Source organism: Aulonocara sp. 'chitande type north' Nkhata Bay, linkage group LG6 (assembly GCF_057382095.1).
Source record: "Aulonocara sp. 'chitande type north' Nkhata Bay isolate Kocher_YH1m ecotype deep benthic linkage group LG6, A_spYH_male_GT1.1, whole genome shotgun sequence".
In the NCBI taxonomy this organism is placed as follows: Eukaryota; Metazoa; Chordata; class Actinopteri; order Cichliformes; family Cichlidae; genus Aulonocara; species Aulonocara sp. 'chitande type north' Nkhata Bay.
The window spans coordinates 15,630,020-15,643,658 of NC_141349.1; the positions used below are offsets into that span (position 1 = coordinate 15,630,020).

General features: G+C 43.4%; 1 protein-coding gene across 3 annotated transcripts in view; it reads right to left on the minus strand.

Moving 5' to 3' along the window:
• The window catches only part of LOC147327522 (protein sidekick-1-like), a 287,609-nt gene that overhangs the window by 182,425 nt on the left and 91,545 nt on the right, over nt 1–13,639 (minus strand). For all 3 annotated transcript variants that reach the window (XM_086295202.1, XM_086295201.1, XM_086295203.1), the window contains one exon: nt 492–648. In XM_086295202.1, coding sequence (XP_086151328.1) covers nt 492–648 — 157 coding nt within the window. The remainder of the gene's footprint in view (nt 1–491; nt 649–13,639) is intronic.

Below are 13,639 nucleotides of genomic sequence, written 5' to 3' on the forward strand. Positions count from 1 at the left end.
CCTACAAAACTGCTGGCTCAACCTCTCCCTCCCTCAGTGTGTATGCATTCCCAAGATTCCCTCCATTTCTGAATGATGTGAAAAACAATTTTGTTTCACAGCTGCAGTTTTGCCGAGAGGAATTGCTTAGTTCTTACCAACCAACACACACAGGGACAGAGAGAGAGGGGGCACAGGAGGAGGAGGAGGAGAAGAAAAGGTACAGGGCAAAAAGCAAAGAAACAGCACAGACATATTGATTGGATCCCCTCCTCTTTACCCACACCATATACATATTTATGGTGCTAATGTAATTATTAATCTCACTTTGGCTCTGCTGTCCGAATGCTCTGACCTCTACACACACTCCATCTCTAACGGGAACAGCTCTTACTCTGCAGATGTTTGTATATGAAAGGAAGGGTACGAGAGAGACATATACACTTAAAGACAATGAGAAGATTCACGACAGAAAGTCTGACATAATAACTAGGCAGTGGGTGCTAACTGACCTGTACTGTGGCGTCCAGTCAGTGATGTTGCTGTTGTTGAGAGTCCAGCGGTACTGCAGAGGCCAGCTGCCTCCAGCCAGGCAGGTCAGCACCAGTCTGTTTCCCTCTAACACCACCTGCTGCCCTTGTCCACCCCCTCGTAGGTAGGGAGCCACTTCTGACGGACAGAGACACAGAAAGGAAAATGTGTTATTTGTGGTGTTTGAAATAGTCTGCTTTAGTCACTCTGAGACAACACGGCTGATTTCTGCTGTATTCATACACCACAGAAATCACGGCCTTTGCACAATAAGTTGAAAACAAAAAAACAAGTCTTCTCTTATTTTATTGAGAAGAGTTTCAGACTGGAATCAGAAAATTCTGTAATAATGGTTTTAGGTGCCATTTTGCAAATGTCAAATCAGATATGAAAACTCATTTCAGGCTTAGAAGAAAACATCTGACATCAAAGCAATAGGAAAAAAACTGCTACTCCATCTACAGCTGCTTTATTTATATTTATATTTTTCCTGCGAGACTGTCTAGAGAGCCCTCACCCTATTAGTGACGCCTGTCAAAGCTTTTTTTATACAGACACACATACCAGTTTTTTTTCCACAAAACTGTACTTCAGCATTTCAGAAAACCTACCAATTTTAAATAAACAACTAATATCTCAGATCAAACTGCATAATAAGTTGTAACACTGATTTTAAGACAGACCAAGAGAAAATGTGTCCCAACAGATGCTTAGCACAGGTAGGACATGTGATGCCTGTCCATACACTTAGACCTTTTGTTTCCTGTGTAAGCTCAAACGGCTGAACTGAGCGCATGGCGGCATGCATGAGTGCTCCAACACATCCTATTTCACAGCATTGATGTGCATCAACGGTCCAGAAAAGCAGCAATTCTATCACATTTACTCCCTGGAAAGGCACCACGTAACTTGACTACTTCTTCTGAATGCAAACAACATCTGCTGTTTGTTACTTAAAGCATATCAAATTCCAGCATAGACTGCACAAAGACAAAGGTCAGGCTTCACAGACGCTTTTAACCCTTATGCTAAAAATTAGATTGAGCATCCTGTTCGTCAGATGCAGTGTAATGTGGAATTGATCAGACTAAAAGGTACAGATGTTGCGATGATTAAATTGTTCCCTCAAGCTTGTCTGATTCTGTCAGGAGTCTTTTGACCAATGAGCATGCCTGCAGTATAAACATGCTTTCACTGTAATGGTAATCCTGGGTTCTTCACCTCCACATTTAGCTTTTTCCATCCTGACAGAGAGCATTTTCCCTTTCACCACATGTATTGTGCTCCTGAACAGCCAAGTTTCCAAACACAGATACTGTACAATAGCGCATTGTACAGACACTCACAGTGCCCAAGCTGAATCTTATGATAAGCCTGTTGAAATCACTTGGCCTGGCTTGCAAGGTGCAGCTGCTGAATGGCTCAGCTGCTGTCCAAGCAATGCCATCCACTCTTTAACTTTCTACTCAGGTGTGAGGACCTGGCTCACTGTCACACAGCATAGGGGCATCAAGGCTAAATAGGCTGTCCAAAGCCACTTGCTGCTGGACTGCATGTGCCGAGGCCTGGATCCACTCAACAAAAATTAGCATCTGGGTTTGGACTGAACAGGAGATTCACACATGCATACACACGCATCCGTTTGAGTGGAAGCCTATCTTCTAGCGACAGTAAATATGGACAGGTTCATAACTCTTAACGCTCCCCCTTTCCCCTCCTGCCGTCCACTAGATCTTCTGTCCTCCCTGTCGTTTCAGCTTCCTCAGTTCTGTATCACTTCCACCCCTCTCACTTCATCTCCACTGTCTGCATTTCCTCCCTTATTCCCTCTGGATGTCTCAGGGCCACTTTTCCCCCTCCTCTTCTCTTCCACTTTCCACTGTTTCACCCTCTCCCTCTCTCTTTTAGATTGATAGCTGCCTGCTCTGTGCACAAAAGGGAAGTGTTCCTGCTAGGACAGATTTATATGGGAGTGTGTGTGTGTGTGTGTGTGTGTGTGTGTGTGTGTGTGTGTGTGTGTGTGTGTGTGTGAGAGAGAGAGAGAGAGAGAGAGTGCGAGCGCATGTGGGCATAAGGATTTATTTGGAATATTCTGTTTCTACAGACGATGGCTGCCAATGCAGACTCCAATGTCATACTGCTGACCAGCACTATAATTCACAGCTGCATGCCTCAGAGAGTGAGGGAGAGACAGAGAGGGAGAGGAAGACAGAGAAAGAATACAAGTTTGCTTCTACTGCTACCTTGGGAGTGAGAACTTTTTGGGAAGGTGAGGACATTTTGGCCAGTCCTCACATCCCTTTAAAAGGGCTGTTTGAAAAAAACAAAAGAACAAAAAAAACAACAACCTAAAAATGTTTCTATTGACATTTTAAACACAGTGTTCCAGCTATGTTTAGTGTTGTGGTTGTCATTTACTTTAGGCAGACATAGACATCGTTGTTTTACCCGGATACAAATGCTACATAAATAAAATTGGGCTTTGGCCTCCTTCCAAGGGAAAATCACCTGAATTGTATCATTATATCAGATTTTTGTTAGAGGAGGGTTTCATTTGTCAATCATAATATACATTTTTGGATAACACATGCACAGAACGAACAGAACAGAGCTTCTGTTAAGTAAGGGAACACAGACATACAGCATTAACAAGGGCAGACAAATCATGCTTTGTGCATAGTTACCTAAAAACACACACAAACACACACACACACTCAACCCTCGTCAAAAAAGTCTGTTTCGAATATATAGTCCAGTACTATATATGAAAAATGTGTGTAGCTACCATGATATTAACCTCTGCTTCATGGAACCACGCATGATGAGTAAATATGAATGAGAACTCGAGGGGCACTGCATGTACACTGGCCAGTAACTTGTCAAAGCAGACCATGCCTTCTCTGTCTTTTTGGTTTAGAGAGGGACAATAATTTGTCAAATTACCATCACGATAATTTGAGCGAGTATGACAGTTGACAAGTAGCCTTGTCATAAGTGTCCTTGAAAAGTGCATCAGAGTTTGTTGCATAACTGCTGACCAGGTAGGCGACCACGTCCACTGTCAAAAGCACCAACAGTGGGCACATGAGGATCAGAACTGGACCACAGAGAATTTAAAGGTGGCCTGGTCTAATGAATCATGTTTCCTTTTACATTACATAAAAGATGTAAAAGGGGCGTGTGCATTACTCACCTGAGGAACACATGGCACCAGGATCCACTATCGGAAGGATTCAAGGTAGCAGAGGCTAGGGCTGCTCGATTATGGCAAAAATGATAATCACGATTATTTTCACTGAAATTGAGATCTCGATTATTTGACGATATTTATTTAACCCTTTAAGACCTACCATAGAACCAAGTCCGCCAGAGCTTATATAATTTTTTTTACATGCTGTAGTGCCATTTTTGGGAGCATTTCAAGTTGCTATACATCAATACAACTGTTATAGCCCATATTTTAATAATATGTATGCATTAAGTCCATAGTAATTACATTAATTGCAAAAAAGTGCAATAAACTACAAAAAAATTGAAAATTGTTTTTGGTTTTTTTACATATATTTCTACTTGGGGAAATTTAAGAGGCTTCTCCCTCAAAACTTTAAATACAAAAAAGTTACAAAAAATAGTTTCCCACCACAGGAAATTTATTTTGAGTGTCTTCATAGTTTTATTTTGGAGATACAGCAATTTTTATATACTGCAGGACAAACAAAAAACAATCCTATGATGCAAATTTGCAAAGAAAACAGCATGTGCATCAAAACAAACTATTTCCAGCAGTGCAATTCGAGTTGTAAGCATCCCAGCAACTATTCAGAAAAGTATAGAGTCAAACATGACTTATAAAAACACCAGTATAGGCTTTTAAGGCCTACAAGTAAAAAACTACATTTTCCGCGAAAATGAAGTCACTTCCGGTTTCGGACAGAAAATGGCGGACATGCGATAGTTCCGCTGACGTCTGTTTCAATGTGGGAAGTGTTACGAACAGCTGATCGGATCGGCAAAGCGAGTTTCTAGTTTCTAAGATGTAAGTACAACTCCTCCAGTTTCATATGCAAAACAAATTATTGCGCTAGCTTACGCAGTTCCGGTTCTACAGGGATTTAAAGGGTTAACAATAACAATGTATTGAATAATGACTTTAAAAAATAATATAAAATAGTGTGCAAATACTGATAACAGTGCAAATGTTTGCAATATAAAAAATAAATGAAAAATGTAAACATCTATGTTTAGTGAACTTTGCAGTGTTGCTCTGTGGTGCAGCTACCACACTGTAGCAAAGTTTACACACTATGTCTACTTGAGCCACGTCTGACTCCGCGAACCCACAATGTTTCCACACCACTGAAGTTTTTTTTACCTCTTTTTTCAACCAGCGGCAGTCACTCTCCTCTCCAAATAACTTCTGCTTAGCTTTCCGAGCTTCCCTTGGGTCCTCTTAATTGTTGTGATGCGTGTTCGAAATGCAGAGAGGTGCGCTCGATTTGCCACACGGAGCAGCGCGAGAGTAAAGCACGAGGGAGGGGCTAATAATCGGCTCAGTCATTTTTAATGATCGTTTAAAGCCCAGATCGTAATCGTGATTAAAATTCGATTAATTGAGCAGCCCTAGCAGAGGCAGTGTGATGCTTTGGACAATGTTCTGTTGGGAAACCTTGTGTCCTGCTATACATGTGGATGCTACTTTGACACTAAACATTGTTCCAGACAACGGACACATTTTCATGGAAACTATTGCCTGATCGATGTGGCCCGAGCCCTGCTACAAAAACAAAGGTTCAGGAATGGTTTGAGGACCACAACAACAAGTCTGAGGTCTTAAGATCTTAATCCAGTCGAGTATCTGTGGGATGTACAAAGAAGTCCAATCCATAGAGGACCCAAATCACATCTTACAAGACTCAAACTATCTGTTGCTAACATCTTGTTGCAGATACCGCAGCACACCTTCAGGGGTCAAGGCTGTTTTTACAGTAAAAAGAGGACCAAAAAGATATTATTCAGGTGGTCAGAATCTTATGTCTGATCAGTGTAAATTTAATCAGAAAACTGTCAAATCAAGAGAGTTGATCACCGTATTCCTATATACTCCAACCAAGCTTGTTTTTAGAGTGGAGGCACCCCTTGCTGTCAAAAGAAAGAGGGTGGGTTTAATGCACTTTCTAGAGTCTATAGTGCCAGGTAAGGTCAGGGAGGGGGCATAACTAATGCATAATGTCAACTAATGTCCCCATGAAAACTGTGTTCGTGTTAAGTGAGAGAGCAGCCTTAAAAGCTTGACACAACCCTCAGCTACAATGGCTGCTTCGTATGCCAGTGTGGATGTTTTGCACCATTACACTCATCCACCACTTCGTTCATACATCACGCGTTGCGTCCACTCCAAAGCCCAGCCTGAGGCACTCCCCTCCTTGTCACTCCTTAAGCCCTTTCTTTTCCTTTAAAGGCAGCCCATGAGAAACTACAGATAGACAGAGAACACTCTGTAGAGAACACTCCGAACACCCTTCTGAGATGAGCAAGGTCAGCTAACAGCATGTTTCAATCACTGGCGTTGTCTGTCTCTCTCTCTCCCCCACACTGTCTGTCTCTCTGTCACTCAATCTCAACATGTCAGCCTCTCTCTCCCCCCGCAGTCTTCCCCATTTCTGACCTGTCTGTCTTTCTCAGAAGCTGCACTATCCAGCCACCTATCATCCTCCCTTTGTTCCTCCCTCTTTCACTTGTTGCCCCCTGGTCCATCTCTGTCAAAGAGTGCGGCAGCTCAAGGTCTCCTCTTTCTTTCTCTTCAGGAGGATCGTTGCCTAACAGAGAGGTTGGCCTTCAAATGTGACAGGAGAGCCAAGAAGCACACATGCACACTTTTTTTTTTTCTTCCTGACGCATCCCGCGCACACATCCACTCTCAGGCTGGTCTTATGAAGCTGCTTAGGCAGATTCTAGGGAGGAATTCAATTTGCCGGGAAGATGAGCGCTGCGATAAAGAAGAGAGAGAGGAGAGGAGGATGAAAGGACAGTAGGAGGAGAAGACCAGGGTTGTGGCTTCGGGGCTGATGGTCCACCATGATCCTGCTCTCTCTACTCTCCTCTTCACCTCTGAATTTTTATAGCACGGAGCAAATGTGCAGTGGAAATTAGCCCTTAAATGGCTTGTCCTTTAGAAACGGGCAAGAAAAAAAAAAGATTATTATTACACAGTGTTAAATAACCCTGAATTTTACTGCAACAGCTGTGGTTAGATGTGAAATCCTCTCTACGTGGGGTCAAGATTCTGCAAAACAGTAAGAGAACGGCTAAAAATGTTGGTTTCTTCGTGTGGAAAGTTTGACAGGTGGTCAGAAAAGCTCTTCACGATGCCATTGTGCATTCAGATGCAAGGAAACCCTGTGGCGCTAGTGTACATCACAGCCTCGGCACGAGAAAATGAGAACGCTTGGATGAAACAAAGCTGAGGATTTCATTTCTGCCTGCTTAATTATTGCATATGAGTGTGTGAGTGCATTTACAGTGCTGGTGTGCATGTGTGTGTGAGTGTGTCAGGTCAGAATTAGGGTTCGCTCACTCCAGAAAAATCACTTTATCTTCATAGAGCTGAACCCCTACTGTGAGACAGGGCCGGCAGAGCTGACTATAGTCTATGAATACTGATTTACTGGTAGGCTATATTGCTCTCTCTCTCTCTCTCTCTCTCTCTCTCTCACACACACACACACACACACACACACACACACACACACACACCCTTTGCCATGCCTTTTTGACGCATGAGGGGAAGAAATAACTAAATCAGTCTCTTTTTTTAAGAGTAATTTTTGTATGCATATGTAGGTACAAGCTGCATGGCTAAGCATTTTTTCCCCTTCACGGCAACAGCAGTCTATTTGATTACGGGGTGCGAATGAGTTCTATTCCTTTTTAATCTAATAAGTCTGCCTGCGCTTGTTTCAACAGGCATTTAAAAGCACTTAATTGGACTGACAGTGTGTGAGGCGAGAGGAAGAATTATGAGTTGAGTTTTTGGCATGTTGCTACGAGTCGGAAAAGGGTCGAAAAAAGGGGCTAATTAATTGAACAACATAACGTGAAAGGGCTGAGAAATGAGATATGATCCCTCCCGTCAAGCGACTCGGTTGAAAACACACGTGTGTAACCGAATTTTGAAACTACAAAACTTAAGGTTTGTCACTGATGAGCCCGTACCTCACAAAGCTTAAAGACATTAGCATTAGTGCAACTCAGGAAGACTAGACAGCCTCTCACTGACAGTCAGCGAGGAGCGCATATTGCGCTAATGAGCGAAAACAGGGATCAACACACTGGATAACAGCCAGCGTATGATTAGAGTTACATCATTAGGCAAACTCCCATAGGAGCCCTGATTTTTAAATGGTCCATCAAAACTGAAACATCCAGACAATGTGAGAACAAGCTAAAATGGTGGAATAAGGCAAAACCAACAGTAAATTCTACAGAGCGCTCGAGGTGAGTGAACCTCACAAGAGTGAGGTGAATATCAGGTGAGCTGCGGCTCTGACCCGAAAGCTGATGAACTGGGTTATAATATAATTCTCCCTCGTGGCCTACTGGACTTTTTAAAATCATTTTCACGTTCCTCCTGGTGAATGATGTTGACAGCACTGATCCCACATGTAAAAATCCAACACGTTTAAAATCATTTTAATGAGAACGACGAGCAGCAGACGAGATCAAAAGGCAAACGATTAGACTCATTAAACGCCACACACTGTAGGATTTTATCTCCTAAATGTCAACAGCGGCCGGCTGTGGTCCCATCAGTTTGGAGGCCCAAATCACACCCAGAATCATGACGGCCCCAGACAGCTACAGACATATTCACACAATCTTAAGAGAAAACTAACCGAGGGAATGTAGTGACCAAAGAAGATGACAGTTAAGCAGAAAACACCTGCTGTCTTTGATGATGATGAAATCAAAGTGGCTCTGACGCTAATCCACGGGGCTGGAGCTCACCCACTGATCCCAGCAGGCTTTAGCTGAACTATTAGATGGAGAGTACACAGGGAGCTGAGCGACCACAGACAAGAAGTACTACTCCTGGACATAAAACAGCAGAGAAGCGTGCACAAGAGAGGAAAATGTTTCCCCTGCTTCATCTGCTGTAAGATGGAGCAGAGCATACAGGATGTGAGCGAGGAACTTTGATCAGGAGTTTAACTCGTGACTTTTCAAGTTGGCAGCCGCTTTAATTGACTACTGAATGTCAAACTGCCTACAAGAACAAAGCATCTCTCACTGAAGACATAACATTCTCCCTAACCTCTCTTTCTGCAAAAGACAGCCAATCACGACTCCCTCCCCCAAGCCCCTTTCTTGCCTGCTCCAATCATGTTTTTCTACAAGCTTTGACTGATAGCTGTCTGTGAAGAGCTGGCAGATGACTGACTGATCCTGATGTGCTGATTGGCAGATGTCAGACCAGCAGGCACGATGCAGACGCCAACACGTGCACGTACACATACACATGCAATGGCATACGAGTCGAGGAACAGTCGAGTCTCGAGTTCAAAGTCGACGCGCTTGACTTTGCTTGTGAGAGTGTTTGCTCCTCGGTGTCAAAGCCACTAATAGCATGATGTGCTGAGAGGTACAACCTCTACAACAAAAGCATGTCAAGGAGAACGATTCAAAGTTGAGATTTTTCTGTCTGGTTTCGCTAATGATGCTGGTACAGTGGCTGGTGAAGGGAAGGCAATGCGCAGACTGCATCGGCTTTGGTTATATGCCAGTTTGATTTGTGCCCATTTAGTGATTGGCCATTGTGTAACTCTGTTTCTCATAATCAAGACTGTTGTGTTAACCAAAACTGTGCCTGAGCAGTCGATTACAAAATGTCAGTTTATTGCTTTTTGTGGCATTTAATATGTCAGCGTAAGCATGTGAGTATATGCCCATGCATTTGTATGCATATGTCTCTATAGGACAACCAGCTGAAATGTCAGCTCTGAACACAGTGCACTGTAATTGAAAGAGACTGTTCTGTGCAAACAGCTACTTTGGTACAGAAGAAAAGGCACCTTACGCCACTGGAAGTACGAGTGGATGTAGGCACTCTCAACCTCGCATGCATGGGGTCATGCAGATCCATGTGGGGGCGGCTGGGGGGGTAATAAATGGGGCAGAAAAGATGCAGCATAGAAGTGGGAGGTGGAGCGGTGGTGTGTTGGGGGAAAGGGGTGGGGTTGGAGGGGTTAGGGTAATCAGGTGGAAGAGACTATGATCAGTGACATTTAAGAGGTGGGCCACGCTGCAGGGCACATCTGCTAAGACACACACGCACCAAAACACACACATACACAAACAACTGTCAGCTCCTATTTTCTGATGAGCAGACAGGCGGACAGGAGGAGCAAGGAGGTGAATGGGAGCGTTGGGAGGGAGTGAAATAAATACCTCCCACAGAGACAACAGCATCCTCTTTCTCTCTGAAGAAAGTTGAGCACACAAGGAACCGTGAAAACACCTCAGTCCTTTTGAATCACACAAAAAATAGCACAGATGATAATTATTCCTTTGTTTCTGCAATTTTTCTTTTATCCCCGGGCCTCACTCTCCCCCTACTGTTTCCTCAGCACTTTACACCCCCTCATTAAAAACATTTGTTTTTCTGCAGGTGGAAAGCAAACTCTTATTTACAGACAATAACAATCAATCAGACTCAACTGCCAAAGGAAGACGACGTGGAGTGGTGTGTGCACCACTTGTACCACCATGGTATAAGTGCTATATAATGGAGTCACGAGTGGACGTAAAACCAGTTTGTTCCTGAAACTGTCCGACACGATCACCGCATCACCTTCCCATCACCGCCACCGGGCTTCACGCACACACTTGACCCAAATCTACATTGATATTGAGAGATTTTCACAAACGCGACTGCATTCAGACATGTGATAGTCTGACAACATGACTCCAGGCTTCATCTCTCTCACCCCACACATCACACTTTGATACACACACACACACACCTCCAAACACACACACACACACACACACACACAGAATAGGAAAGAGAACCTAAAAAAGGTAAATTGAGGTCTTCAGAGAAAATAAAGCACTGAAAATCACGCGAAACTTCTTCCATTCTTGCTTCTCCTGATCGTATTGTTCTGTTTTAATATCCTTTTCTCCCGTCTTCAGAGGAGGCCCCTCTTCTTTCATACATTTTCATCTGTTCCTCCTCTAGTTCCTCTGGTTCTCTTTGGTGTGTACGTGTGATGCATGTGGCCAAACATCCTCCGCTCACCTGCCTATGCTAGCCATCATCCTGTCTGACAGCTGCCACTGTCCTGACCTTGGGCAATGTGGGCTACATGGTTTTTGAAGTGATTGACGAATTGTATCCTTTCATTCATTATTGAAGGCGGAGATCAAAACCACAGCACCTGGGATATCACCGTGACAGCCCGGCAGACCAGACAGAGGTAAAGAGGGGAGGGAGCAGGAGGAGGACGAGAGAGAGGGAGAAGGTCATCTAAGCAAAGAAGTGCAGGTGAGAAGTAAGGGGTGAGGGAGGCGAAAGTTGCAGGGAGCTGGGCAGAAGAAAGGCCTGGCATCTTAAACAGCAGCATAATATTTTGCACTTGCAGTTTATAAACTATGAGTGACAGTAGAAATCTGCTAGAGACCAAAGCAATCCCAAGGAGGTTTTTAGTGTAGCACGCTGTTTGTGACTGATTTCACCCAGCGACTGCCAGCAAACACTCACCAACCAGAATGCACATTTTTCCCTTAGTGACTGGAGATTGCTCAGGAGCTGCAGACCAGTCTCTACACCTGTGTAACTAAGATCTAACTTATGTAAAACTCTGCAAACCATTCATCTTTCTTTCAAGTGAAAGGTCACTAGAGGAAAAAAGATCATATTCAGAAAGTGTCTTATCTTTGAATTCTGAGCTGATCATCTAAATATTTTAGGATACTGGCTACTTTGAAATGCCATCCTAAAAACCTGGCAGTTTAACACCTATTCCAGATTTAATATATGATTTTAACCATTCTTCATTACTGCTTTATGACCTCTAAGAATTATCGATGACCCTAACCACGCTAACGAGACATCATGGTGTAAATGACGTGCAGAGACGTGAAAGAAATCCAGGGAGTAGGTGAGTTTAAAATAGGCTGCCAGATGACTCTGTGCAGGCGTGACTAATTTGTAACTGTGTAATATTTTCCAACACCGAAAGTGAAATAACAAAGCGTGCCCTCACACCTGAAAAGTCAAAAGCGCGTCTGACGTCAACCCGAAAGGTTGCAAACTAATTCCTTCTGGAAACCGCCAGCCTCAGAGCCAGAGATGAGTAATTTACTCTTGTGCCAAAAAAGAAATTTAGGCATGACCGGCAGCGGGTCTCCAGCGTCCATCCTCAACACCCGCACTGAACTTTGCGCCACAGTCAACACTGCTTCATCTCACTTTCCAGACTTTCTATCAAATCTGCCTTCATCGGTCTCCACCTCTAGCCTCTTTTCATCTCTACCCAGCAGCATCGATTTTGAGCTGGACTGAAGCATAGCTCTCTATTCTAAAGGACTACATGTTATGTCCTCTGGCAATGCCATTTAAACGTCACCTGAGTGGGCGTTGGGGAAAAAAAAGAAAAGAAAATGAAAGGAAAGAAAAAAGATCTTCGAGTTTCACTTTTCCAACCTGCTTTTCTGACAAACTCATTCACTGTCTTTGACCCGCTGCCCTGTTTCTCACACATTTTAGCTAATTCGTTGTTGTTAGGTACGTGGGAGGTGTTTCGTGATGTGTGTGTGCCCGCTTTCTGCGTTTATGTCTGTGTGACTCCATACGCTCTGCAAATTCAAGAATGTGTGTGAAAGTGATGTTTACTTCCTCCTTTCCACAGCGACAACATCTGCCACCAACTGCAACACACACCATGTCTTCCTCGTCTCCCTCGTTCTCCCAGCTTTCTTCCCTCCTTCCCTCCCTCTTCCTCCCCAGACAAGGGCAGCTTAGTGACACGCCATTTGAAGGGCAGACTGCGTCTAGGTAAACACTCTTCTTACATTCTTACAGACTCAAATTAATTCAATAACACTGGCAAATGTCCTTGCCAAGATACGATATGACTTTCTGTTCTGAGTGTTTACTTACTTCTACATTCTTACACATATGCGAGAGCTTAAACATAACCACAGTTGGACACAAAAGGTCAGACACAAACCTATCTGAGCACAGATGTTTCCAGTAATAGCAAACAAATGCACTGATAATGACTAAGAAAGCGCAGACGGAGAGGTTTGAGGCATATGTGCTCATTGTTTGCCGGATAATTCAGTGTTTAGCGAGTGGAGTGGGGTATTTTTAGATGTCTTCTGGGTAGAAATTTAAGAGATGCTCGTGAGCATAGTCTTAGGAGATGGTTGTTCAAAATAACTTTAATCATTTTGCTGTCTCAAACTCTCTTTGAGACGAACTTGAGTTGCTCTTGTTTGCAGAGACACTTATTTTTCACCAAAAGAGTCTTAAACAGCAGTCGCCATCCCAGTTTAACGAGCAGGGTGGTGAGCGAGTCAGTCACTGCTCACTCCTAGTTTGAAACAAATAAAAGTTATGGATGGCTGAAGTATGTTAGTCACAGTGTTAGTTTGGGGAATCACTAAGAAATTTACAATATGCTGCCCAAGACAACAATGATACTGTAGCAAAGGGATTGTGAGATACTCAACAGTAAAAGACAATCATGAACAGTTTGATTTTTTTTCACCTTAAGATGAAGAAAATCTCTAAAATATAGTCAAGAAGTCATGAGCCAGTGACTCTGAAACGTGGTGGCTGGAGGTGTTGCACTTAGACAGCAACCATTTGCTAACTGACTGGGGAATACACATTGTTCCCATATTTTCTCCTCATCAGATGGTCCCAGGGTGTTTAACTCGTCTCTAGGTCCTTGTGATTCAGGTCTTAAGTAAAACTAGTACTGATATTAGGTGCCAGTGTATTGATAACATATTCCATTACAGTACATTGACATTTCACAAGTTTCCACCGGAGATTGTGGATCTTTCGGTACTGGACTCGAAAGAAAAACAAAAATAATATGTACATCCTCATTGTGAAGGA